The 27,873-nt window shown below is 43.1% G+C and overlaps 1 protein-coding gene across 10 annotated transcripts; it reads left to right on the top strand.

Moving 5' to 3' along the window:
- The first annotated feature begins 1,244 nt into the window (after positions 1-1,244).
- On the top strand, positions 1,245-27,873 carry cep152 (centrosomal protein 152). 10 transcript variants are annotated; one of them, XM_045688644.1, is made up of 20 exons: positions 1,245-1,263; positions 1,295-1,490; positions 1,722-1,776; positions 2,126-2,234; positions 6,434-6,543; positions 7,465-7,540; positions 7,709-7,876; positions 8,158-8,391; positions 8,590-8,737; positions 9,857-9,948; positions 10,084-10,782; positions 17,260-17,391; positions 17,968-18,585; positions 19,637-19,712; positions 20,375-20,542; positions 20,810-20,900; positions 23,417-23,499; positions 24,311-24,467; positions 24,722-24,825; positions 25,029-27,873. In XM_045688644.1, the coding sequence occupies exons 4-20, from the start codon at positions 2,151-2,153 to the stop codon at positions 25,682-25,684; spliced, it is 3,696 nt and encodes a 1,231-aa protein (XP_045544600.1). In that variant the 5' UTR covers positions 1,245-1,263; positions 1,295-1,490; positions 1,722-1,776; positions 2,126-2,150; the 3' UTR covers positions 25,685-27,873. The 10 variants fall into 10 exon arrangements, 9 of the variants coding, with proteins under 9 accessions (XP_045544600.1, XP_045544597.1, XP_045544599.1 ...); XM_045688641.1 differs by lacking the exon at positions 1,245-1,263 and adding an exon at positions 3,638-3,786 and having other exon boundaries at positions 1,290-1,490; XM_045688643.1 differs by lacking the exon at positions 1,245-1,263 and adding an exon at positions 3,638-3,786 and having other exon boundaries at positions 1,297-1,585.

The following is a 27,873-nucleotide window of genomic DNA, read 5'->3' as shown; positions in this document are numbered from 1 at the left end:
CCCTCCCGTTGTGTTCGTTTCATGTTAGTTAATTCTGTGTTCCTGGTCCAAATTGACCACCCCATTATAGCTGATTATAAATCCATAATAATCAATATATTATCACCTAATGTTGTGTTAGATCTTTTTTATCAATTTAAGTTCTTGTGAACATTACAAGTTTTGAACTTCTATTTGCTATTTATACTCATTGACCTGAGCTCATACTACTCGTTTTTGAGTTAAAAAAAAAGCATAATGTATGGATTATTTTGACTATAACAAATACTCAGATGAAACATACTGTGCTATTTATCACAGACTACTTTGTGTCAAAGTTTAACAAGGACTCTCTCCTCCTCACCAGTGTCATGATCAAAGATATGATCAAGAGCTTCACATACAGTATATCGTTTGGTCATTGTGCTGCCACAGAATGAATTGTGAGCAAGGCCTCAAAAAAGATGTATATACCAGAGCTGCGAGAAAAGTTCTATATATTCTCGAAACAATGTTGAGATTGTTTGTGAGAATGCCAACAGGTGTGTTTCCCGTGGGGGAAAGATTGTATTGGGGAAAGGTCCCCGTGGGGGTTGCCATGGAAGCCAAGAAGGGGAGTGAGGTGTGTGTGTGTGTGTGTGTGTGTGTGTGTGTGTGTGTGTGTGTGTGTGTGTGTGTGTGTGTGTGTGTGTGTGTGTGTGTGTGTTTTCAAACACACATGAATGTGGGGGTGTGGGAGAGGAAGTGTGTCCATCTGATGAATGGGCATGTGCCTGAACTCAATTTTATACACTAATTGTAGTCTCACCCATTAATTTCTAATGACCGGTCGGGAACACCACAGGTGTACAAAAGTTAAATAAAACACCCAAAATGTAATGAAAATCATCCAAATGTATGTTGTGTGTTCAGATGCCCTGTGTGGACAAAGTCATGGAACCTTATGACAATCAGATTAAATGAACTACATGTTTTAGAGAAAAAACTTGTAAATCGGCCCAATTCAACCACAAAACATCAGGAGGGTTTTAACGAAAATCCGTGCAACCCTGAACGACAATGTCACAATAGCTAATATACAACACATTTTTTCTCTTTTCTTTTCTTCAAATACTATTCCTTTTTTTGTCCCAGAGGTTTAAAACAGATTGTGCCACCTGGCCAACAGGAAGCGCTATTCTTCCTTCCTGACTCTGCTCTTCCAACATGGCGCCTGGTGTGGTTGCTAGGTGATTTGTGACTCATCCCGGAAGCCATCCACTAAAATACATGGCTGCAAGCGTCTCTAAAAAAACAAAACCTCCCAAAGTACTCTTCTAACGTCTAAGTGTTCTGAATTTGTTTGTTTGCAACAAACATCTGTGTTTGAGAATGTGGTTTGATGAGAGGGCCGTTTGAGGATGCTTGTTGTGACCGAGCACTTTTACCGAAAGTTTGGACGTGCGAACTTTCAAAAGGGCGGCGAGTCGAAACAGGAAGTGGACTACTAGCTAGATAGCCAGTTATCTAACGTTAGTTAATTTTTTGGTTTATGGGTACCTTTTTTTTTTTTTTTATCTGTTTGACAACTGCTAACCAAATTGTACTTTTAGCAGACTATAATTAGGTAGTATCCCTGTTTGTCAAGAATCTTGTGCTTCATTTGTTTTAAGTGGTTGCTATGTTAGCTAGCTAATGTTAGCTGACCAGGCAGTCGGTTTCATCATGTTCATCTTCTGACTGCTGTTTTTTTATCTTGCTAGTTTTAATTTTGTCCCTGCTGACAACGGATATAATCTTGCACTTCAAACCAAAATGGTAAGCAAATGAGTGTGGCCCGTCAAGCTAACTTTGCTAGCTAGCTAAGTTAGATGTTTTGAGTCATATCAAGGTGCATAACTAATAATGACCTATCCGAGCTGGGTGATACATGAAGTGCGTGTGAGAGTTACACAGCCACGGTCCCGTGTGGCTCAGTTGGTAGAGCATGGTGTTTGCAACGCCAGGGTTGTGGGTTCGATTCCCACGGGGGACCAGTACGGGGGAAAAATGAATGCAATGTATGCATTCACTACTGTAAGTCGCTCTGAATAAGAGCGTCTGCTAAATGACTGAAATGTAAATGTAACATCTGTGACCTCTTGTGTTGTCTCGGGTCTTCTCTCAGTATTAGCACTGTGATCATCCTCATCATGCCCATCGACTTTGGTAGTGCTGCTCTGCAAACGCAACATGAGGAGGAGGATGACCCAGAGGACTATGCCAGAGAGCAAGAGGTAAAAATCACAGGGGGGGAAAAAACTCCCCCATCTAACTGTGACTAATGTTGTTGCATTGTAGGCATTTATCTAGTTGTCAGAATAGCTGCTTTCTGTTTATTTTTGTTACTTGCTTGTTGTGAGGGTAACTCTGTCAGACCAGTGGGTGATTCACACCTAATTTCCCCAGAGCCCTGTAGGAAGGGCGGGTATAATTTGTGGAGCGTTTCAACAGGAATCTGTTCCAAAAACGTCGTAAATAACAAGGTCGCCAACAAACAACACATACAAAGTTGTATAGCGGCAGAAGAATAAGATAGCGGGTAGGGAGGGAGTGGGCAATTTTGTTGAGTTTTTCACTCACCAGTTTATTTCGAAAAAAATGAGTGTCCTCACTCTGGTAGCCTATGGACAAACATTAAGAATAAGCTACGTTGATGCTAGTTAGCTAGGTGAATTAATCATGCTAATTTTGTTTGTGTTGTTTGTTGACATCCTTGTTATTTACGAAGTTTTTGGAACAGATTCCTGTTGGAACATTCCACAAATTATACCCACCCTTGTAGGAATGAATCACGGGCTTTCTAGAAACAATATTGCTCCAGTGTTTTCTGCCATTGATTTCAGTGTGACTTCAAAACAATCCAGTATGCACTTAATCAGCATACAGTAGCCATTGCCTCAGTAAGTGTTAATTGAAGTGTGTTCATTGTTGAATTGATTGAAAATGATGGGAGTCTATTTGTTCCCTACCTCATTTGTAATGCACTGCTGAGTCAAGGTTGAGTAACAGATGCGCATGCACAACCATAGGTGGAATTTTCTTGGTTGGTTAGATCACATTATCATCCAATTTTAATCCCGGGTTATTTTTCAGACCTGGCTCTTTATGGTCATATTTCCCTCAGTTAGTACTGTACTAGTTGTTGTTGCTATTTACTGTATTCGTACATAGTCAGTGGAAATCTTAAGGTACCAGAGGGAGCCTTCAGGCTATAGGGACTGTAGGTGTTTACATTTCAAACACACCGCCTGCTCCAATCAGATGTAGGCATGCTCAGTGTGTTATTATTAAACTCTCAGCCATCTGCTGTGTTCTACCCTGAACCTGTTACCAGGGGTGTAATCATTAGTAAAAAAAAAAACGTTTTGCAACGGAAACCGTCTACTCTAAAACGGAAAACGTTTTTTTTTTTTTTGCAACGACAAAAACAAGAGTTTCTATTGGACAAATTCAGGTTGGTCCTGTTCTGTTTGGTTTCTAGTGAATACACCCTTGTTACCTGTCCTGTGGTATGATTAGCCCAGGCAGGCAGGCAGGCAGGCAGCGCAGGTGAAGGTGTGTCATACACTGAAACAAGCTCTCCTCTGCCCTATATCACCACTAATTTCTCTTTTTCTGGGATCATGTGGCTCGGTAGCTGAAGTTGGTACATTTTCTTCAGTTCTGTTGATAACTGCCTGAGTGGGACTGTGGGACATTATGGGTCCTGCTCTGGTTGGGGATATGCATCCTATGGTTGAGGACACAGTGGAAGATGTAAGAAACATCCAACAGTCCTTATGGGAAGTAAGTAGCTGCCTTTTCCTGTTCTCTTAAGTACAATACCTTTGAACATGACTGGTTAAACGGTAGTTAACTATAGGGAATATGGTGCCTTTTCAGACTGAGATTTACTCTTCACACAGGGCTCCCTGTAGTGTCTCTCTGTAGTGTCTCTCTGTAGTGTAGGGCACATGTATGTGGATGGCTGTCAGGGAAACCTGAGTCTCTTTGCCCGGGCATAACACCTGACATAGTGGAAGAGTTGCTGTCTTTCTGTTGTATATTAGGTCAGGAGGAGCTAAGCTTTTTTTTTTATCAAACAAGACTGGCTTATTTTTCACCACACTGGAGTTTATTTGCTTCACATACAGTTTTGTTTGTGTCGAATCAGAAATCTATGACTACAGTGGAAAAATGGAAAAACTCTTCATGTGATGGATTTTTGGAGGAGAGGTACACTTTTTAAAAATGGGGATGATGTGTTTGTTCACAGGACTGCTTAACAGAAAATGAACATTCTCTCTGTTCTATTAGTCATGAGATGTAGTTTCAGTGGTTGAGTGAATTCTTTGACCTATTTGAGCAGTTTCCCCAACTGTTTTTCCTAGACTCTGTCACTGTATAACTACAGTTGAAGTCGAAAGTTTACATACACTTAGGTTGGAGTCATTAAAACTCGGGTTTTTCAACAACTCCACAAATTTCTTGTCAACAAACTATAGTTTCGTCAAGTCGGTTAGGACATCTACTTTGTACATGACACAAGTTATTTTTCCAACAATTGTTTACAGACAGATTATTTCACTTATAATTCACTGTATCACAATTCCAATGGGTCAGAAGTTTACATACACTAAGTTGACTGTGCCTTTAAACAGCTTGGAAAATTCCAGAAAATGATGTCATGGCTTTAGAAGCTTCTGATAGGCTAATTGACATAATTTGAGTTAATTGGAGGTGTACCTGTGGATGTATTTCAAGGCCTACCTTCAACCTCAGTGCCTCTTTTCTTGACTTCATGGGAAAATCAAGAAATCAGCCAAGACCTCAGAAAAAAAATTCTAGGCCTCCACAAGTTTGGTTCATCTAATTTCCAAACGCCTGAAGGTACTATATTCATCTGTACAAACAATAGAACGCAAGTATAAACACCATGGGACCACACAGCCGCCATACCGCTCAGGAAGGAGATGCGTTCTGTCTCCTAGAGATAAACGTACTTTGGTGTGAAAAGTGCAAATCAATCCCAGAACAACAGCAAGGTCACAGGACCTTATGAAGATGCTGGAGGAAACAGGTAGAAAAGTATCTGTATCCACAGTAAAACGAGTCCTATATCGACATAACCTGAAAGGCCGCTCAGCAAGGAAGAAGCCACTGCTCCAAAACTGCCATAAAAAAGCCAGACTATGCTTTGCAACTGCAAATGGGGACAAAGATTGTACTTTTTGGAGAAATGTCCTCTGGCCTGATGAAACAAATAGAACTGTTTGGCCATAATGATCATTGTTATGTTTGGAGGAGAAAGGGGGAGGCTTGCAAGCCGAAGAACACCATCCCAACCATGAAGCACGGGGGTGGCAGCATCATGTTGTGGGGGTGCTTTGCTGCAGGAGGGACTGGTGCACTTCACAAAATAAATGTCATCATGAGGAAGGAAAATTATGTGGATATATTGAAGCAACATCTCAAGACATCAGTCAGGAAGTTAAAGCAAAACGGCTTAAGGACAACAAAGTCAAGGTATTGGAGTGGCCATCACAATGCCCTGACCTCAATCCTATAGAAAATGTGTGGGCAGAACTGAAAAAGCGTGTGCGAGCAAGGAGGCCTATAAACCTGACTCAGTTACACCAGCTCTGTCAGGAGGAATGGGCCAAAATTCACCCAACTTATTGTGGGAAGCTTGTGGAAGGCTACCCTAAAAGTTTGACCCAAGTTGAACAATTTAAAGGCAATGCTACCAAATACTAATTGAGTGTATGTAAACTTCTGACCCACTGGGAATGTGATGAAAGAAATAAAAGCTGAAATAAATAATTCTCTCTACTATTATTCTGACATTTCACATTCTTAAAATAAAGTGGTGATCCAAACTGATGTAAGACAGGGAATTTTTACTAGGATTAAATGTCATGAATTGTGAAAAACTGAGTTTAAATGTATTTGGCTAAGGTGTATGTAAACTTCTGACTTCAACTGTATGTTACCAAGGCAACGGCTCAGTACAGCGAGTCATACCCATGTGTTGTTTCTTCTTCTCTAGCTCCACAAGCTGCTAACTGACATGTTGTTTCTTCTTCTCTAGCTCCACAAGCTGCTGACTGACATGTTGTGTTTCTTCTTCTCTAGCTCCACAAGCTGCTGACTGACATGTTGTTTCTTCTTCTCTAGCTCCACAAGCTGCTAACTGACATGTTGTTTCTTCTTCTCTAGCTCCACAAGCTGCTAACTGACATGTTGTTTCTTCTTCTCTAGCTCCACAACCTGCTGACTGACCTACCTGATGACATGTTGTTTTCTTCTTCTCTAGCTCCACAAGCTGCTGACTGACATGTTGTTTCTTCTTCTCTAGCTCCACAAGCTGCTAACTGACATGTTGTTTCTTCTTCTCTAGCTCCACAAGCTGCTGACTGACCTGCCTGATGACATGTTGTTTCTTCTTCTCTAGCTCCACAAGCTGCTGACTGACCTGCCTGATGACATGCTGGAGGACAGCAGAGATTCCTCCTCTCCGGAGCTGGACTGCTCTGCCTGCAGCAACACAGACACGTGCAACAGGTAATGTTTTTTTAATGGAATTATTTATTTAGTCAGCTAGAGGACAGGGATGAAATGAGGAGGGAGAGTGGGAGGGAGATGCGGAGGTGGGGCCAGGGTTCGTACCCACTCTGAGGTTGTAATATATGTGCACCAGGCGGTGGTGTTACCCACCAGACTAGCCTAGGGCACCGGGCGGTGGTGGTGTTACCCACCAGACTAGCCTAGGGCACCGGGCGGTGGTGGTGTTACCCACCAGACTAGCCTAGGGCACCGGGCGGTGGTGTTACCCACCAGACTAGCCTAGGGCACCGGGCGGTGGTGTTACCCACCAGACTAGCCTAGGGCACCGGGCGGTGGTGGTGTTACCCACCAGACTAGCCTAGGGCACCGGGCGGTGGTGGTGTTACCCACCAGACTAGCCAAGGGCACCGGGCGGTGGTGTGTTACCCACCAGACTAGCCTAGGGCACCGGGCGGTGGTGGTGTTACCCACCAGACTAGCCTAGGGCACCGGGCGGTGGTGTGTTACCCACCAGACTAGCCTAGGGCACCGGGCGGTGGTGGTGTTACCCACCAGACTAGCCAAGGGCACCGGGCGGTGGTGGTGTTACCCACCAGACTAGCCAAGGGCACCGGGCGGTGGTGGTGTTACCCACCAGACTAGCCTAGGGCACCGGGCGGTGGTGTTACCCACCAGACTAGCCTAGGGCACCGGGCGGTGGTGGTGTTACCCACCAGACTAGCCTAGGGCACCGGGCGGTGGTGGTGTTACCCACTAGACTAGCCTAGGGCACAAGACTCACACATTTTAATGTTGGTACATTTAGGCTAGTCGCCATCATGGGATGACGCAGAACAGAAAAGACAGACGAGTTGTGAGTTTGTAATGATGATCATTCCATACACCTTAGTAGGACTTATGTTTTTATTGATCTCGCAGACAACAACAGCAGCCTATGTGGAACCACCAACAAACTGAATGGTCCGATCACCAAACACCTGCCTCGCATGAAAAGGTAAGAATTTCAACAAACAAGACTTTCCGTGTTGGTGTTGAATGTGTGACGTTATATCTTCATATCTAGGTCTCGTGAGAAGTTTTTAAGTTGAGAGAAGTGCTAAGTATCAACATATTAAAGGGAACAAAACCTATTTTTGTCTTAATGTTCTTGTCTTTTTTGCAGAACTATGAGGAGGTCTATAACCACAGCTCCTACCATGATGAGAATCCCTACGAGGAGGCAGCTGGGGCTAGGCAGATCAACGGCCATGCCAGTCACACCCAACAGAGCCACCCTCCTAGACGCCAACCCCAGGCCTGGAACCAGGAAGGACAGACAGAGTACCTGCAGGTACTCAATCTTAACAAAAAAACAACAACCTTGAAATAGCCTTATAAAACATCAAGGGCCAGTTTCATGGACACAAATGAAGCCTTAGTCCTGAATTGAACAGGATGTTCAAAGGATGTTCTCCATTGAAAGTTCTTCTTAGTCCTGAATTAGGCTTAATCTATGTCCGAGAAACCGGCCCCAAGGTTTTGAATAATAACCGAGAGGCATGTCTATTCTTTTCAAATGCAACCCTTTAGAATTATTGTTTCCAACTCGAGTCACATCTCCCGTCTAAACAGGAATACCAGCGGTACACTCGTAGCGATGGTTACACGTACAGCAGCGTGGATACCGAGCATGCTGCAGCAGACGGCCCTGATTTCTCCACAGAGGAGGAGGAGGAGGGGTATGGAGATGAGCTGTACCCACGTGGAGCTGTTCTCCCTGGGGTGGACTACCAAGTTGTGGGGGGACAGAGGGATGAGCAGAGCTACGCTGGTGGGGATCAGAACAACACCAGGGAACATGTCCAAGTGAGTGGGGTCATATTTGTGTTGTATTATGGACCTGATGATGTGACACTTTTTTTTTTTTACTTCTTGAAAGTCAAAAATCTTGAAAAGTTAACTGCTCACATGCAAAACATTGTGGGAATGTATTAACATTGGACTAATGAGAAAAAGAAGACAAGGTTTTGATGAGTACATTAACCATTACTCTGGTATTGTCAGGAGGAGGTGGTCCAGTGTCTGCGTGATCAGGTGAGGCAGCAGGAGAGACGCGGAGAGGAGGAGCAGGTGGAGAGAGCAGGAGTCATCAACGCCCTCACACAGAGCCAACCGCAGAGCCAACAGCAGGGTGCCAAACTGCTCCAGACGGGTACATTGGGGTCTGTGTGCGCGTTGTGTCACTGTTGCACTACTGTCACATTTATGTCCATCAGACCTGATTAATCAAGTGGTTTAATGTAGCATCAGACCTGCTTAATCAAGAGGTTTAATGTAGCATCAGACCTGGTTTAATGTAGCATCAGACCTGCTTAATCTAGTGGTTTAATGTAGCATCAGACCTGCTTAATCTAGTGGTTTAATGTAGCATCAGACCTGCTTAATCTAGTGGTTTAATGTAGCATCAGACCTGCTTAATCTAGTGGTTTAATGTAGCATCAGACCTGCTTAATCCAGTGGTTTAATGTAGCATCAGACCTGGTTTAATGTAGCATCAGACCTGCTTAATCCAGTGGTTTAATAATGTATCAGAGGAACTTAACTTGAATGTAAAGGGTCCACCCTGATTGTCATCGCAAAGCATTCCCTTCTCCATCCACATCCACCTTGTATGTGTCCTCCACTTGCGCCGTTTAGCTAGCTCATCGTTTACAATAGGAAAAGAGGTTTGAAGTTTTCACCTGTCTGTGTCTTATTTATAAAAAAACATAAAATAAATAACTAACTTGAAAGCCCTGATTGTTAAGTTATTTTGTTACGTTCCCCAGCAAGAATGTCGCTCCAACAGAAGGAGGAACATACAAATAATCACTCACTGGCCAACAACCGAAACGAAACAGGTGGGGTTTTAGGAGCGGCTCTGAAAGACACTCATGGGGGGGGGTGTCCACTGAAAGTCGACTAGCAACAACAACTGTAACCTAAATGACACCCACAATGAGACCCCCATTTTTAATCTGCAAACAAAATAAAAGCCCACATCAAACATAAAGACAGGAAGAAGCAAACCAAAAAAGTGGAGCAAAAATGAAATCGGATAATGGATTGTTTGTCTAGAAATCAAATAGGGAGAGCTAACTAAAGAGGTTGAACATATCATCAGAGATAAAAAAAAAAAAAAAAAGTAATTTAAAATCGACAGAAGGGTTTGACTGAGAATGTGAGTGCTAATGGGCAACGTGGCTTGCTTTGGCATGAATCCACTAGAATGCTCCGTGTTAGAATGAATTTAATTTACATTGTCTCTCTGCATCTTTTTTTGACTGTCTAGGTTCAGTGCAGGAGATGGGCCAGCTGCAAATCAAACTACAGCAGACTCAGTCGGCCAAGACCGTGAGCGAGGACATGAACAAAGCCTTGCAGGTATTTTGTCACGTCCTTTTACACTGAGTGTACAACCGTCTGGAAACGGTTGGCGACAGAGCCCAGACCGGTCTGGAAACGGGTTAGGAACACTGGTGCAAAGAATGCCTTTTGACGGTGTTGTCCTATTCTCAGCTGAACACTCTAGAAGAGAAGCTCAGAGTAGACCTGGAGATCCAGCACCAGGAGACAGTGACCCAGCTCAGAGCAGACCTGGAGACCCAGCACCAGGAGACAGTGACCCAGCTCAGAGCAGACCTGGAGACCCAGCACCAGGAGACAGTGACCCAGCTCAGAGCAGACCTGGAGACCCAGCACCAGGAGACAGTGACCCAGCTCAGAGCAGACCTGGAGACCCAGCACCAGGAGACAGTGACCCAGCTCAGAGCAGACCTGGAGACCCAGCACCAGGAGACAGTGACCCAGCTCAGAGCAGACCTGGAGACCCAGCACCAGGAGACAGTGACCCAGCTCAGAGCAGACCTGGAGACCCAGCACCAGGAGACAGTGACCCAGCTCAGAGCAGACCTGGAGACCCAGCACCAGGAGACAGTGACCCAGCTCAGAGCAGACCTGGAGACCCAGCACCAGGAGACAGTGACCCAGCTCAGAGCAGACCTGGAGACCCAGCACCAGGAGACAGTGACCCAGCTCAGAGCAGACCTGGAGACCCAGCACCAGGAGACAGTGACCCAGCTCAGAGCAGACCTGGAGACCCAGCACCAGGAGACAGTGACCCAGCTCAGAGCCCTGTGGGCTGAAGAGAAGGACAAGGAGGTCAGACAACAGGTCCAAACCCAGCTGACCAAGTCCAAGGCTAGATGGAAGGAGAAGGTAGGAGTTGTCTTGTTGTGTTCCATCTGTAGCTAGGGCAGATCAGTACTGCCTGTCACCCCATGGACTACAAATCAAAGTTGATTTCTCATGTACCTTTTACAACCCTCTGTATCCTGTGTATAATGAAAGACTTACTTGAAAGCTCTCCTCAACAGTGCAGTGAAATATACATAATATACATAATAATAATAATAATAATAATAATAATAATAATAATAACGGTAAGGCAATAAGTAGTACACATAAAGGCATTTTGTTTTGTAAAAAAAGTTAAAGCACAAAATGTTTTGAAAAATAGAGAATGTACTACGAAAAATAGTATGTCAGATATAATGGTGGACTAGTGGTGCAGATCTGTGATATTTAGGGTTCCCCTCCTAAACCAATATTTGTTGTTTTGAAAGTCTATTTGGAAGGTTCTTGGTAGCTATTCTATCTTCTTAGTTTGGATTCCGCGACGCAGTTGGCATCAGTTGCTGGGACTGCTTGTCTCTTTCCAGTGATCCTGCCGACCAAGGACTGGTCTGAGGATCTATTTGGCGTCGCAGCTAGCCTAGCTGCTAGCTAGCTGCATATCAAGCTAGCAAGTTTTTTTTTTTTTTTTTTTTTTTTAACCCAGCCCATGACATCGTTAGCCATTGTGGCTGTCTAGATCCCTGCTGTTTTGTTGTTTTCAATCTTCCCTGTGACCTGCCCTGTCTGGAACTGAGAGGAGTAACAGCCTAACATATGTTGCTAGCTACCGTGACAAAGACCAAAGCCGGCGGGTTGTACCGTTGAGGACAGTGGTGTCTCTCTATCACAGGTGAAGGATCTTTTTAAACAAACAAACAATAATTCTACAAGCAGTTGTTACCTCAACAAGAAAATAGCTTCAAGTGTTTTGTCCAAATACTGGTGGAGTCCACTAATAAAATAATGGACAACCTGACCAGAGAGGTCCAGGACCTAAAGAACAGTTTGCAGTTCTCTCAGGGTCATGCTCGATGAGTTTAAACAGGAAAACGGCAAGATGACAGCAATCTGTAAGTCATTTGAGAGAGAACATCAGTTCCGTGTGTGAATCCATGATAACAATTACAGATAAATCTTGAGGAACAATCAAGGCGAAACAATATGGTTGTGGACGGAATTGCAGTATCTCCACATGAGACCTGAATGGAGTCTGAGGACAAAGTGAGGGAAATGATCTCTGAGAAATTGAAGATGGACCACAGGAAGAATGAGGTGGAGCGCCCGCCCACAGGACTGGAAAACCCACCACCGGCCCAGGTGACAGGCCCAGGCCGATTAGTGGTCAAGTTCCTGAGGTTCAAGGACAAGGTAACTGTTCTGGAAAGAGCCAAGAACTTCAGAGGAATGTATATCTTCCTCAACGAGGACTATCCTGAAGCTGTGCACCAGAAGAGGAAAGAACTGATCCCAGCCATGAAAGCAGCCAGAGCGTGTGGGGACATTGCTTACATCTGCTATGACAGGCTCATTGTCCATCCTCCCTCCCAGAAATCTGGAAGGGAGGAGAGAGCCAAGCCTGTGGGTCCGTAGCCTCAACCCCGCAACACACACACACACCAATTGATTAATGGTCTGCTGAATGTATATCTTTTTTCTCTTGCTTTGTTTGCTCTTTTCAGTATTATGTCTCTCTGATAAGCTACCCAGGACAGGGATGAAAATAGCCCATATTATTATATATGTAGCCTAAGAAATAAGGTTCATGAAATCAATAACATGCTAACATCAGATAACATTCATATATTAGCCATTTCTGAGACTCACTTAGATAATTCATTTGATGATACATCAGTAGCAATACAAGGATATAACATCTATAGAAGAGACAGAAATGTTTATGGGGGAGGTGTTGCTATAAATATATATATATATATATATAGAATATGTATATATATGGATATATATATATATATATATATATATATATATATATATTCTATTCATTCATTCATTCATTCAGAGCGATATCCCTGTAATGCTTAGAGAAGATCTTATGTCAAGTGTTACTGAAGTGTTGTGGTTGCAGGTTCACCTGGCACATCTAAAGCCTTTTCTTTTGGGGTGTTGCTATAGGCCACCAAGTGCTAACAGTCAGTATCTAAATAATATGTGTGAAATGCTTGATAGTGTATGTGATGTAAACAGAGAGGTCTACTTTATTGGGGACCTGAATATTGACTGGTTTTCATCAAGCTGTCCCCTCAAGGTTATTAATCAACCTACCAGGGTGTTTACAAACACTACAGGAACAAGATCATGCACATGTATTGATCACATTTTTACTAATACTGTAGAACTTTGTTCTAAAGCTGTAACCGTACCCATTGGATACAGTGATCACAATATAGTGGCTATATCCAGGAGTTCCAAAAGCTGGGCCTAAAATAGTGCATAAGAGATCATACAAAAGATTTTGCTGTGACTCTTATGTGGATGATGTTAAAATATTTGTTGGTCTGATGTGATTAATGAGGAGCATCCAGACGTTGCACTTGATGAATTTATGAAATTGCTTCTTCCAATTATTGATAAACATGGACGTGTTAAGAAACTGACTGTTAGAACTGTTAAGGAATTGAAAAACGGTATGGTTGAAAGAGATAAGGTAGAAGGACTGTCTAATAAGTCTGGCTGAACATCTGACTGTCTTACTTACTGCAAATGTAAGAAATGATGAGACTAAACTCAACAAAAAGAAAAATAAACTTCATTATGATGCCAAGATCAATGATATAATTTTTTTTTTGGGGGGGTAATTTAAATGAAATTATGGGTAGAAAGACCAATTCAACTCCATCTTTCATCGAATCAGATGGCTTATTCATCACAAAACCATTTGATGTTGCCAATTATTTTTATGATTATTTCATTGGCAAAGTGGGCAAACTTAGGTAGGAAATGCCAACAATGAACAGTGAGCAATTATATTCATGTATTAAAAAAAACTAATCATGAAAGAAAAGCAGTGCAAATTTGAATTTTGTAAAGTTAGTGTGGGAGATGTGGAAAAATTGTTGTTAACGATCAATAATGACAAACCTCCTGGCATTGACAACTTAGATGGAAAGCTACTGAGGATGGTAGCTGACTCTATAGCCACTCCTATCTGTCATATCTTTAATCTGAGCGTAGAGGAAAGTCTCTGTCCTCAGGCCTGGAGGGAAGCCAAAGTAATACCGCTACCCAAGAGTTGTAAAGCGGCCTTTTACTTGTTCAAATAGCAGACCTATAAGCTTGCTGCCAACTCTTAGCAAAGTGTTGGAAAAAATTGTGTTTGACCAAATACAAACAGACTTTCAGCATGCTTATAGAGAAGGGAACTCAACATGTACTGCACTGACACAAATGACTGATGATTGGTTGAAAGAAATTGCTAATAATAAGGTTGTGGGAGTTGTACTGTTAGATTTCAGTGCAGCCTTTGTTATTATTGACCATAACCTGTTGTTGAAAAAACGTATGTGCTATGGCTTTTCAACCTCTGCCATATCGTGGATTCAGAGCTATCTATCTCATAGAACTCAAAGGGTTTTCTTCAATAGAAGCTTCTCTAAAGTCACATTTAAAGTGTGGTGTACTGCAGGGCAGCTCTCTAGGCCCTCTACTCTTTTCTATTTTTACCAATGACCTGTCACTGGCATTAAACAAAGCACGTGTGTCCATGTACAGTTGAAGTTGGAAGTTTACATACACTTAGGTTGGAGTCATTAAAACACGTTTTTCACCCACTCCGCAAATTTCTTGTCGGTTAGGACACCTACTTTGTGCATGACACAAGTAATTTTTCCAACAATTGTTTATAATTCACTGTATCACAATTATTGGGGGTCAGAAGTTTACATACACTAAGTTGATCTGTGCCTTTAAACAGCTTGGAAAATTCCAGAAAATGATGTCATGGCTTTAGAAGCTTCTGATAGTCTAATTGACATCATTTGAGTCAATTGGAGGTGTACCTGTGGATGTATTTTCAAGGCCTACCTTCAAACTCGGTGCCTCTTTGCTTGACATCATGGGAAAATCCAAAAGAAATCAGCCAAGACCTCAGAAAAATAAATTGTAAACCTCCACAAGTCTGGCTCATTCTTGGGAGCAATTTCCAAACGCCTGAAGGTACCACGTTCATCTGTACAAACAATAGAACGCAAGTAAACACCATGGGACCAAGCAGCCGTCATACCGCTCAGGAGGGAGACGCGTCTCCTAGAGATGAACGTACTTTGGTGCAAAAAGTGGAAATCAATCCCAGAACAATGGTAAAGGACCTTGTGAAGATGCTGGAGGAAACAAGTACAAAATAATCTATATCCACAGTTAAACGAGTCCTATATCGACATAACCTGAAAGGCCACTCAGCAAGGAAGAAGCTACTGCTCAAAAACCGCCATAAAAAAGCCAGACTACGGTTTGCAACTGTACATGGGGACAAAGATCGTACTTTTTAGAGAAATGTCCTCTGGTCTGATGAAACAAAAGTAGAACGTCTGGCCATAATGACCATCGTTATGTTTGGAGGAAAAAGGGGGAGGCTTGCAAGCCGAAGGACACCATCCCAACCATGAAGCACGAGGGTGGCAGCATCATGTTGTGGGGGTGCTATGCTGCAGGAGGGACTGGTGCACTTGACAAAATAGATGGCATCATGAGGATGGAAAATGATGTGGATATATTGAAGCAACATCTCAAGACATCAGTCAGGAAGTTAAAGCTTGGTCGCAAATGGGTCTTCAAAATGGACAATGACCCCAAGCATACTTCCAAAGTTGTGGTAAAATGGGATAAGGACAACAAAGTCAAGGTATTGGAGTGGCCATCACGAAGCCCTGACCTCAATCCTATAGAAAATGTGTGGGCAGAACTGAAAAAGGCGTGTGTGAGCAAGGAGGAATACAAACCTGACTCAGTTACACCAGCTTTGTCAGGAGGAATGGGCCAAAATTCACCCAACATATTGTGGGAAGCCTATGGAAGGCTACCCTAAACGTTTGACCCAAGTTAAACAATTTAAAGGCAATGCTACCAAATACTAATTGAGTGTGTGTAAACTTCTGACCCACTGGGAATGTGATGAAAGAAATAAAAGCTGAAATAAATAATTCTCTATTATTCTGACATTTCACATTCTTAAAATAAAGTGGTGATCCAAACTGACTTAAGACAGGGAATTTTTACTAGGATTAAATGTCAGGAATTGTGAGAAACTGAGTTTAAATGTATTTGGCTAAGGTGTATGTAAACTTACGACTTCAACTGTATGCTGATTCAACCATATATACGCACCAGCAATCACTGCTAATGAAGTCACTGAAACCCTTAACAAAGACTTGCAGTCTATTTTGCAATGGGTGGCCAGTAATAAACTGGTCCAGAACATCTCTAAAACTAAGAGCATTATATTTGGTACAAATCATTCCTTAAATTCTAGACCTCCACTGACTCTGGTAATGAATGGTGTGGCTGTTGAACAAGTTGAGGAGACTAAATTACTTGGTTTTACCTTAGATTGTAAACTGTCATGGTCAAAACATATAGATTCAATGGTTGTAAAGATGGGAGAGGTCTGTCCATAATAAAGAGATGTTCTGCTTTTTTGACACCACACTCCACAAAGCAAGTCCTGCAGGCTCTAGTTTTGTCTGATCTTGATTCTTGTCCAGTCGTGTGGTCCAGTGATGCAAGGAAAGACCTAGTTAGGCTGCAGCTGGCCCAGAACAGAGCGGCACGTCTTGCTCTTCACTGTAATCAGAGGGCTGATATAAATACTATGCATGCCAGTCTCTCTTGGCTGAGAGTTGAGGTGAGACTGACTGCATCTTTTTACAAGAAACATTGTGTTGAAAATCCCAAAATGTTTGCATAGTCAATTTACACACATCTCTGACACACACTTATCCCACCAGACATGCCACCAGGGGTCTTTTCACAGTCCCCAAATCCTTAACAAATTCAAGAAAGCGTACAGTATTATATAGAGCCCTTATTGCATGTAACTCCCTTCCATCTCATATTGTTCAAATGAACAGCAAACCTGGTTTCAAAAAACAGATGAAGCAACACCTCACGGCATAACGCCTCTCCCCTATTGGACCTAGATAGTTTGTGTGTATGAATTGATATGTAGGCTACGTGTGGCTTTTAAAAAATGTATGTAGTTCAGTCCTTGAGCTGTTCTTGTCTAATGATGATCTGTTTGATGTTTGATGTGGACCCCAGGAAGAGTATCAGCTGCTTTTGCAACAGCTAATGGGGATCCTAATAAAATACCAAATATAGTGGACTAGTGGTGCAGATCTGTGATTAAATCAGGGTTCCCTTCCTAAACCAATATGCTAAACTACTTGTCTTGATGTTCTGTGATTTGACCTGATCACATCATCCCTGGGGCAGCAAAGTAAATTTACAAGCCAAGTAGGTTGAATAAGGGATTATTCATCTAAAATGTCAAAATGTGTGGTACAGGTTGAAGGAGCAGTAAGCAGAGCCTATTGCCGCTGGCTCCAGGACCTCCCCTCGCTGCCGGAGTACAAGGTGGCTCTCCAGAGAGAACGAGAGAAGTGGGAGAAGGTACAGGAGCAACATGTTCAACAACAGGTACAACTAACTGTCACTGTTTCTCTGTTTCTTTGTCTGAATTAGTTTGTGATTTTGCTTATATTGGGGATACTAGTTATCTTTGTCGCTAAGTTATACAGTATTTAACATCATCCCTGGATAAAAATGCATGAAATGAAATTAAATGTATGTATTCACTACTGTAAGTCGCTCTGGATAAGAGCGTCTGCTAAATTACTAAAATGTAAATGTAATAAAATGCATCTCTTTGTCGCTAAATTATACAGTATTTAACATAATCCCTGGATAAAATACATCTCTTTGTCGCTAAGTTATACAGTATTTAACGTCATCCCTGGATAAAATACATCTCTTTGTCGCTAAGTTATACAGTATTTAACATAATCCCTGGATAAAATACATCTCTTTGTCGCTAAGTTATACAGTATTTAACATCCAAACAAAGAATGAGTTGAAAGATTAGCTGTGAAATGGTCCTTTAACTAACTTCAACCCAGTAGTCGGATGATAACAAAACACAGCACTTCTTCTTCTGCTTCACTCCAAAGCATCTTGTAGTTCTAGTTTCGCTCCCTTCTCTCTGATTTGGGTCAGATGTCCCTAGTCCTGACTGCAGCAGAGGAGAGGTGGCAGGAGGAGAGGCCTAGGAGTTCAGGAGAAGTCCAGAAGGTTGAGGAGATGCAGCGCTGCAGGCAGCTGGAGGAGCATCTGAAGACTGAGGTGGCACATCTGCAGAGCCAGGTGGACCGTGAGAGGGAGGAGAAAGCTGCTCTGCTGAAAGCAGAGATGGCTGCAGCCAGAGCCTCCTGGAGCAGAGATAAACAGCAGGAGATTTCCTCACTGCAGGCCTTCCAGGAGGAGCAGCTGAAACAGGCCCGGGATGAGGCGCAGGGGGAAGTGGCGCTCCTCCTTCAGAAGGAGGCTGAGCTGCAGCAGGCTCTGAGGGACCAAGAGGAAGACTGGAGGAGACTGGAGGAGAGCAGGGGCCAGGAGCATAGGCAGGCCAGAGAGGAGGTGCTCCAGGAGCTTCAGGCTGGGCTGAAGGAGGTGCAGACTGTGCTCCTCAGAGGAGGAGCCCACAAAGAGAAGGAGAATGGTGGGGAGGTGGAAGGGAGGTGGAGGACCAGTGGAAGCATAAAAGAACTCCTCATGTCTACATGTAAATACCTCATCTCTAAAGCTGTAGCCCAGGCCGAGAACGAGTGGAAAAAGGTTGGTGTCTGTCTGTCTCTCTATATCTTTCTCCTCTCTGCTCTCACTAGATGTGGTGAAGAGGTCAATGGAATGCAAACCGTGGGGGGATAGAAGGACTCCTGATTGGAACACAACATTCAACAAATCTGATCTAACTAAGTGGATATTCATCAAATCCGTCATGATGGAATACATCAATCAGGCCCACAATCTGTTTACTAAAGTCTGATTTGGATATATTTGACAGATCTCGCTGCGTAACATTTAGAAGTAGCCCCCTTTTCATGTTTAGAAGAAGTGACTGCTAAATGCTAACTCCCATTGTATAAGCTGGTAGCATAGCTAGCATAGAGAAATCGGGGGTGGCAGTCAGTCATTTTTAACTCTAATGCAGTTGATTGGTGACATGAACATGTATTGGGGTTTATTATGGATCCCCATTACTTCCTGCCAAGGCAGCAGCTACTCTTCCTGGGGGTTTATTATGGATCCCCATTAGTTCCTGCCAAGGCAGCAGCTACTCTTCCTGGGGGTTTATTATGGATCCCCATTAGTTCCTGCCAAGGCAGCAGCTACTCTTCCTGGGGGTTTATTATGGATCCCCATTAGTTCCTGCCAATGCAGCAGCTACTCTTCCTGGGGTTTATTATGGATCCCCATTAGTTCCTGCCAAGGCAGCAGCTACTCTTCCTGGGGTCCAGCAAAATTAAGGCAGTTTATACTATTTTAAAAACATTACAATACATTCACACACTGTAGGGTTGACATCTATGCAAGCATTATACTCTGATTTGAGAAATGTAGGCTAATTTTGCTGGGGGAATGAGGAGAGTAGGCATCTTTCCTCCATGCGTTTCCATGGCATTTCCAGCGATTTGGTCGAGTTCCATTGACCTCTTTACTGCATGTATTGTTTACCGTCAGCCTGACTATTATAAGACTTTTAGTGCCGCGGCATGGTAGCAGGTTCCTGCCACTGTGTTGCGTAAAACAATTGTAGTTATATTTTGAAGGCTGTGTTGACTTGACTAACAGTGTACTTTATGGCTGTGTTGTTCTCCCTCTCCAGATCAGTGAGGAGGGGCTTGGCCGGGTGCTGAAGGAAAGTCAGGAGCGCCATGAGAAAGAACTCAACCAGATTCATAGTGTGTTTCTTCTCAAGTCTTCTGTGTATGGAATAATATGCCACTTAGCAGACACTGTTATCCAAAGAAATGTAAAGTACAGTGAGTGCATAGAGTGATCCCTGCAATTAGTAGAATAGATACAATGCCAGTGGACCTCCCGAGTGGTGCAGTGGTCTAAAGCACTGTATCGCGGTGCTGGCTGTGCCACTAGAGATCCTGGTTTGAGTCCAGGCTCTGTCGCAGCCGGCCGCGACTGGGAGACCCATGGGGCGGCGCACAGTTGGCCCAGCGTCGTCCGGGTTAGGGAGGGTTTGGCCGGCAGGGATATCCTTGTCTCATCGCGCTCTAGCGACTCCTGTGGCAGACCGGGCGCAGTGCACGCTGACCAGGTCGCCAGGTGTACGGCGTTTCCTCCGACGCATTGGTGCGGCTGGCTTCCGGGTTGGATGGGCATTGTGTCAAGAAGCAGTGCATCCTGGTTGAGTTGTGTTTCAGGAGAACGCACGGGCTCTCGACCTTCGCCTCTCCCGGGTCCGTACAGGAGTTGCAGCGATGAGACAAGACTGTAACTACCAATTTAAAACCATGAAATTGGGGAGGAAAAAAAGGGTAAAAAAAGAAAAATGCCAGACGTGAGAGCAAACCCTAAGTACGATTTTAAATATGTTCTATCGATTCAGGCTCCACTGATCACAAGGGAGAAAAGAGTGGTTGTGGGAAGCAGTGTGCTGAGAACGTGTCCGAGCTGCAGAAGAAGAGTCAGGACCTCCGGAGGCATCTAGAGAATGCCTGCAGACAGCTACAGGACACAGTCAAGGAGAACAAGGCCTCCATGCAGCACCTCAAAGGTAACAAAACTCCTTGTTGAATCCCAAATCAACCCCTGGCTCCTGGTCCTTAGGCCACATTTCCTGTAGGTTTTGGGATAGCGGGTCACAGAAAGGATTGCATCAATTGATACATATTTCGAGAACCACTGGGGGGTTAATTAAAACTTTTGAAGTGCTATCCACTGGGAATACAATGGACATCTTGCTGGATGTTTTTTGCCCAAATAAATTTAAATCATAATAATCGGTGTCCTTCCTTGTCCCCTCCCTCCGTCTTTTTTGTAGATGATCATGAGGTGGCACTATGGAAGGAGAAAGAGCACAACCTGCAGGAACTGGAGAAAGTGAAAAGATCTGCAGCCAAAGAATCCTCTGGGTATGGAAACTTGACTTTTGACTCATCCATATTGGATAGTGCTGAGCGATTTAAACGAGTTTACGGTTGTTTTTCAGTATTTAAAATACGAATTGACCGACATCAGTTCAATTATTTGAACTCCATTTCGTGTGTGTGTATATATATATTTTTTTTTTTTTTTCTGTGGGCTTAATGCACACATTGCACAGTTTCTCTAGAGATACTTCAGATCTAGCCTGAACTGTACGATGTAGTAGGGAGTTGTAGTTTCCAACAGGCCAATATTCTACATAGTTTAATAGATGTACTAGGGAGTTGTAGTTTTCAACAGGCATATATTCTACATAGTTTAAACAGATGTACTAGGGAGTTGTAGTTTCCAACAGGCCAATATTCTACATAGTTTAATAGATGTACTAGGGAGTTGTAGTTTCCAACAGGCATATATTCTACATTATTGAGTGCATGTATTTTTTTGCCCGTACTACAGACGGCTATATCGGTCCGCTAATTAAGGGATTGTAAAGGCCCAGTGCACTACTTTTGTGGCATTATTTAAAATTTTTACTATTTCATTCCTGGTTTTTCAGGGGATGTGTTAGGTTAGGTTCCTTGTCAATCATTTGCTTATTGGTGAAATCGGCAATCAGACAATATCTTTAAGTAATTCAATCATTCATTTATTAATGCAATTGCAGACAGAAGTTGACAACGGGAACATGGCACGTATGTTTCAGAGTAAGTTCTGCAAAATAGGAAAAGGGTCCAAGTTGCTTTAATATGCTTTGCAGTCAACCCCTAGTGATGTAACTGCCTACATCAACACCTTCTACTCATGAGACCATGCCCATGCACCAGGAGAGACAATAGTTCCAGTGTTTTCTAAAGGCTCAGCAGTAATTGTCCACTCCCCGAGTTGCTTTATAGTGGTATGTGTGACTAGTCTCTTATCTCTTTCACTCCCCTGCAGGGTTCTGTGTCTATGAATCTCTTTTGGCCTTGAGGCGCTTTCTCACAGACACCCTGTTTTGACTGCAAATAATTCACACATCTCTCAGACCGTTTCTTTATAAGAAGCAGAGACTAGAAAAGAACCGTGGAACAATATTAAACCTTATAATGAATATATATATTTCTAATCTGTAGTCCAGGATCCTACAAATGTAGTGGGGGAGGGGTCTTATAGCCCTTCTATTAATACAACATAAGCATAATCAATTATTATAATACATCAATCATTTGATCATGACCCTAAGGTGAACCCCATCTGATGCTGCAGCACCCCTACTTCCCGCAGCTATGTTTTAGCTCATAAAACGTAGTAATTAACTACAATGACCATAATCCATTGCGCATTTACTTGTCCGGTCTGTGTTTTCTTTTATGCCTGCTACAGAAGAGGCAGAAGAATGAGCGGATATCGAGAGCAGCTGTTGCTTCGTGAGGTATCTCTACCTTAAAATACATCATCTACGTGATTGATAGTTGGTATTCAGCAACTTTATTTACTTTGAAGAATTACAAAATAGTGATTTTTGTCAGACAGCATATGCAGCAGCTCTATATGAAATAAGTCACCAAATGAAACAAATGTAATATACACAACTGAAATATTTTATTAAAGTAAATTAATGTGAATACATTTTTGTTAATAAGTGATAAGCAGTAATGGGCAGTCACTACCATCATGGGACTTGTATGAATTGTTTTATTCTGTGTTGTTGCAGCGTTCAACCCAAATAATGAAAACCAAAATCGAAAACCGTGATAATTCTTTTAATAATATAACCGAAAACGAATAGACCTCAAAAAGCACTAATCGCTCAGCACTAATATTGGATGTAATTCTAGTCAGATGTATAGTCACTGGTTACCAAATTAAAGATTTGAGCAAGTTAGATTTTCCCACATGTATTTTATATGTAAATAGTTTGATCCTTGAATGCCATAATTTACTTATTTGGTTAAATACTTCTCCCTATTAGCTGAAAGCTTATTATTTCAAAGCCATTTTTTTTTTGCCGTCGTGCTAGCTGTTCTGTCCGAATTTGTCACCTCTCAACTGCCGTAGGGCTCTACTCCTAAAATGTCCTGCCAATTTTCTTCATTTTAGCCTCCAAAGAAGTGTCCCGTTACATGCCACTTTATATTCAGCTGTGTTATTCATGTCATGTTAGACGGGCGTTCAATAATGGGCGATAGCCAGACAGTGTTTGATGTTGCTCCTGTATAAAGCCCTTATTCACCCCTAATACTAGCCAACCACTCTGGACTTGTCTGGGCAGACCTGCCTCTCCTCTACATAAAACCAGTGTGAGAAACTTACTAGCGATTAGTTTGTGCTATTGACACTAAATAAATACTGCACTCTGACCCCACAAAAAAGTAAAAACTATTTTATTAGATTCATGATAGTGTTCTTAGACAAAGCAAGGAAAGAAAATGTGATTCTCAGCTGTTGTTTTGTTGAATCTTCTTAGTTTCTGGACTTACTCGTCGGGTTAATTTTCTAAATGAATGAATATTCACCACAGAGGATCGGATATGGAGCAGCGTTTCCATGCTGGCCTTGAACAGATGAAGGAGCAGTACATGAAGGCTGTTGAAAAAATCAGAGGTGAGTGAAATAATCTACTACTTTTAGCTACAAAGGCTTTGACAAACCCACCCCAGTTGGGTGTGAATGGTGTTTTCTATATGCTCCAGGCATCTCATGTACCGCGGTGTTTGGTTGTCCGGGTAACATGCTCCAGGCATCTCATGTACCACGGTGTTTGGTTGTCCAGGTAACATGCTCCAGGCATCTCATGTACCGCGGTATTTGGTCGTCCAGGTAACATACTCCAGGCATCACATGTACCATGGTGTTTGGTTGTCAGGTAACATGTACCATGGTGTTTGGTTGTCCAGGTAACATGCTCCAGGCATCTCATGTACCATGGTGTTTGGTTGTCCAGGTAACATGCTCCAGGCATCACATGTACCGTGGTGTTTGGTTGTCCAGGTAACATACTCCAGGCATCTCATGTCCCGTGGTGTTTGGTTGTCCAGGTAACATACTCCAGGCATCTCATGTACCGTGGTGTTTGGTTGTCCGGGTAACATGCTCCAGGCATCTCATGTACCGTGGTGTTTGGTTGTCCAGGTAACATACTCCAGGCATCTCATGTACCGTGGTGTTTGGTTGTCCAGGTAACATACTCCAGGCATCTCATGTACCGTGTTGTTTTGGTTGTCCGGGTAACATGCTCCAGGCATCTCATGTACCGCGGTGTTTGGTTGTCCAGGTAACATACTCCAGGCATCTCATGTACCGTGGTGTTTGGTTGTCCGGGTAACATGCTCCAGGCATCTCATTTACCGTGGTGTTTGGTTGTCCGGGTAACATACTCCAGGCATCTCATGTACCGCGGTGTTTGGTTGTCCAGGTGACATGCTACGCTACCTTCAGCAGAGTAAAGAGCGAGCAGCGGAGATGATCCGTGTCGAGGTGCTGAGAGAGAGGCAGGACACAGCCAGGAAGATGAGACGCGACTATCTCACCTGTCTACAGGAACTTCTAGAAGACGGGGGGCAGGCCACAGGGTATGCTGTTACAGTAAGGCTAATGCCCTGTCCAGAAACAACCTATATTCCATAAACACGTGTGGAGATCTGAGAGGATTTGGTTAAGGTAATATGGCAGCTCCACCTTGACGTCTAATAGGCTATATGGCTTTTAGCCAATATTGCATACAGCTGCCCAATCTTCTCATATCTCTACTAGTGCCCAGGGGGTTGGGGTGGATTTGGGATTGAGGGTTATAGTAAAGCTAAGTGTTTCCTTCCCTCCCCTTCAGGGCTGAGAAGAAAATCATTAACGTTGCAAGTAAGCTTGCAGCCATGGCCAAAGTGTTGGAGAGCCCTACCAAGAGGACGAGGAAAAAGAGCCACGGCTTACCGGGTAAGACCGTTTTTGATTTAATACATTTGGTAAGGGGTCATCAAATGGAATCGTCCTTCTATGGAGTTTTTTCCAACGCCTGTGTCTCTGCTTGATCTTTGGGAACTAGGGCGACTTACTTTAAAGTACTCTCTGATTTGAAAAAAAAAAAAAGGCTTTAAAAATGAAATTTGATTGTTCAAAATGATCTCTTGTATCAACAGGCTCGTCGTTAAAGACCGAGGCAGCTATTGGCAGCCATCCAAGCAATGCTTTTGGCTCTACCTCTATTAAAACCCAATGTCCAGCTAGCCATCTCCCTGAGACCACCAGGTCTGGTCGTGGTGAGGGGAGAACCCTGAAGACCAAGATGGACTCTGACCTTCACTCCAAAACCACCTCAGCTGCAGTCAAGACCACCAGAAATACTAGGACAATGAGTAAACCCACCCACCAGGAGACCCTGACCAATGGAAAAGAGAAAGGAGCCCCTGCAAACACGGCAGGGAAACCCCATATATCTTCAGGACTCTTCCTCTCACTTCCTCCTCACAAACCCTCTCATCAGATCGGTCAAACCTTCCTTGACTGTTACCGTGGTGATTTTACTAACGTTACTCTAAGGACCCAGACCAGCAGGGAGCTATACCTGCAGGGGGCGGAGTCGGGGAGGTCAGACGATGACAACTTCCTGTGTCACCGTAGTAACACTAAAACCTCCCTGGTTCAGGAGCTTCCCGTTAGAGACGGAAGAGGAACGCGTGATTGGAGTATGTCCAGTAATGGGTCCCAAGATGGCCGCCACATCCTCGCAGTTAACTCTTACCCAGACAGAAAAATGGAAACCGTTCCCTCTGCGTGGACCTTCTTCAACCGATGACCTGAGTGATTTTAAGGTAGACAACTCTGACATGACAGTTTATAAAGAGATATTCCGTCCCACACCCGCCAAAGCCTCAAATTTCCCCTGTGTCCTGCCTCAGACCAAAGCTTTGACTCAGTCTGTCCCCAGTATTTTTTTTATTTCTTATAAATGTAACCTTTTTATTTAACTAGGCAAGTCAGTTAAGACTAGTGGTAGTAGATCTAGTCACAGAGAGCCTAGCCTGTCCCTGGCTCTGAGGGGGACCGGCAGAACCAGTTCCAGAACAGGCTGTGTTCTAAGAGTCTGGTCTCTGAGCTGAAGCTGAGCCAACCGCAGGACAGTGGTTATGACAGTCCGTTCTCTCATCAGAGGAGACTGCACTCCTCCTCTACTTTTCAGAAGTGATATAAAGGGAGGGAATGGAGTAAGTGAAGATTGGAGTGAGCCTTGAATTTGTGTTTTTGGTTCATCTTCACATGATTGGATGTGGGGAATGACTGCGAGACCGTCGTGACTGCGAGGCCCGTCGTGACTGCGAGGCCCGTCGTGACTGCGAGGCCCGTCGTGACTGCGAGGCCCGTCGTGACTGCGAGGCCCGTCGTGACTGCGAGGCCCGTCGTGACTGCGAGGCCCGTCGTGACTGCGAGGCCCGTCGTGACTGCGAGGCTGCCGTGAGTTCAAGTAAACACCCAGTTAGTGTGTGTTAGGACCAATAGCTATCTTTGTTTGCATTGAAAAACTGATGAAAACATACAACCTTGTGTGCCTGGCTTCTATTCAATGATTACCACATTTCTAAACCCGTTACAATTCTTCTGTGTGTCTGTTTTTTTTTAATGGAGAGTTATCTGTACCGATGTATTTTATATCAAGGTTGTGAGAGATGCTGTGCATAGAGCAAACAAACTATTTAATAATGTTGCATTCATATAATTTATAATTAAATGTTTTTCTCTTGCTTGTTTTATCTTACCGATAATGACAATATTTAGAATTGTCATTATCAAGAATTCTGTATTTTCTAAGGGGTTCTATTCACTTGTCTGTTCACAGTGAAAAGTCTGAGAAACATGCCAGTAAAAGGTATATTGTCTCTCCTATAGTCTTCGGCATTCCACCACCATGCCTACCTTCCACTTACATCATGTGTAATAATTGTTCTACCTGACAGCCAGGCCAATAGATTTGTCATTTAACTCATGTGAAGGTCTCACCTCCTCTCCAGCCTAACCACGTTATGAATAATACTTTTGGCTTCTTTGCTTTTACTTTAGATTATTTTTTTTTTATTTGATCATTTTCCTTTCTACATGATGTACATGGTCAGGACCTCATTGATCGGATGTTGTCTATCAAAAAAATCAGAGAGAAGAAGAAGTAGACAATTCTACGAAAAGGACACCCCTACAAACCATTCATTCTATTTACGGATCAGCAGCGCAACAAACTTACCGGAGTCTTGCTGCAACACAAACATCAAAAAGGGGGATATGGTTTTCTTAAGAAATATGCCGTTTTTATTTTTTTATCTGTGTATTTGGTTGGGATTGGTTTAAAATAGGATGTTCCGCTGCATTTCTGGAGTACACGATAATATTAAAATCATTGTTTGTATTACTTGTTCCCTTAGTGAAGCTAATGTATTGATTGCAGCTGAAGGTACAGTATCATCATTCCTCTTCGAAAATGTGTAGATCCGTCAGTGGTGTAGTGGAGGGTATAGGATGGTATACACCGTTCACCCACTTATTAACATACTGTGGGATGAGATAGGTATAAAGTTAAGAATAGAGAATCTAGACCTACAACAGTCAAATTATTTGGCATAAATAGAAGCAAGCACCAACAGCTTGATTTAAAACAGATGTGAAAGCTTATTTACAATATTAGAGGGAATATACCCATGATGAGAACAGAATTGGATAAATTACAACAAATATTAGCCACCACTTGCGTGTGGGTCACTATTTTTAAAATCAATATGGACAGCGCCCGGTGCTGCAAGTTGATGATGAAAGTTCACGAACCAGAGGGGCTTGTTGCACTAAGAAATAAACCGTAGGTTTACCTGTTTGACAGACGCAATTATGTTTCCCATACATTTTGACGGTGTAGTTATTTTCCTCCAATGCTGTCACCATGCACTCCTTAATAAATTACTTGCCTAGTTAAATAAAACAAAAAAAAAAAAATTGTCCTACCTC

This window comes from Salmo salar, chromosome ssa10 (assembly GCF_905237065.1).
Source record: "Salmo salar chromosome ssa10, Ssal_v3.1, whole genome shotgun sequence".
Taxonomy (NCBI): domain Eukaryota; kingdom Metazoa; phylum Chordata; class Actinopteri; order Salmoniformes; family Salmonidae; genus Salmo; species Salmo salar.
This window is presented reverse-complemented; position numbering and strand designations above follow the sequence as displayed.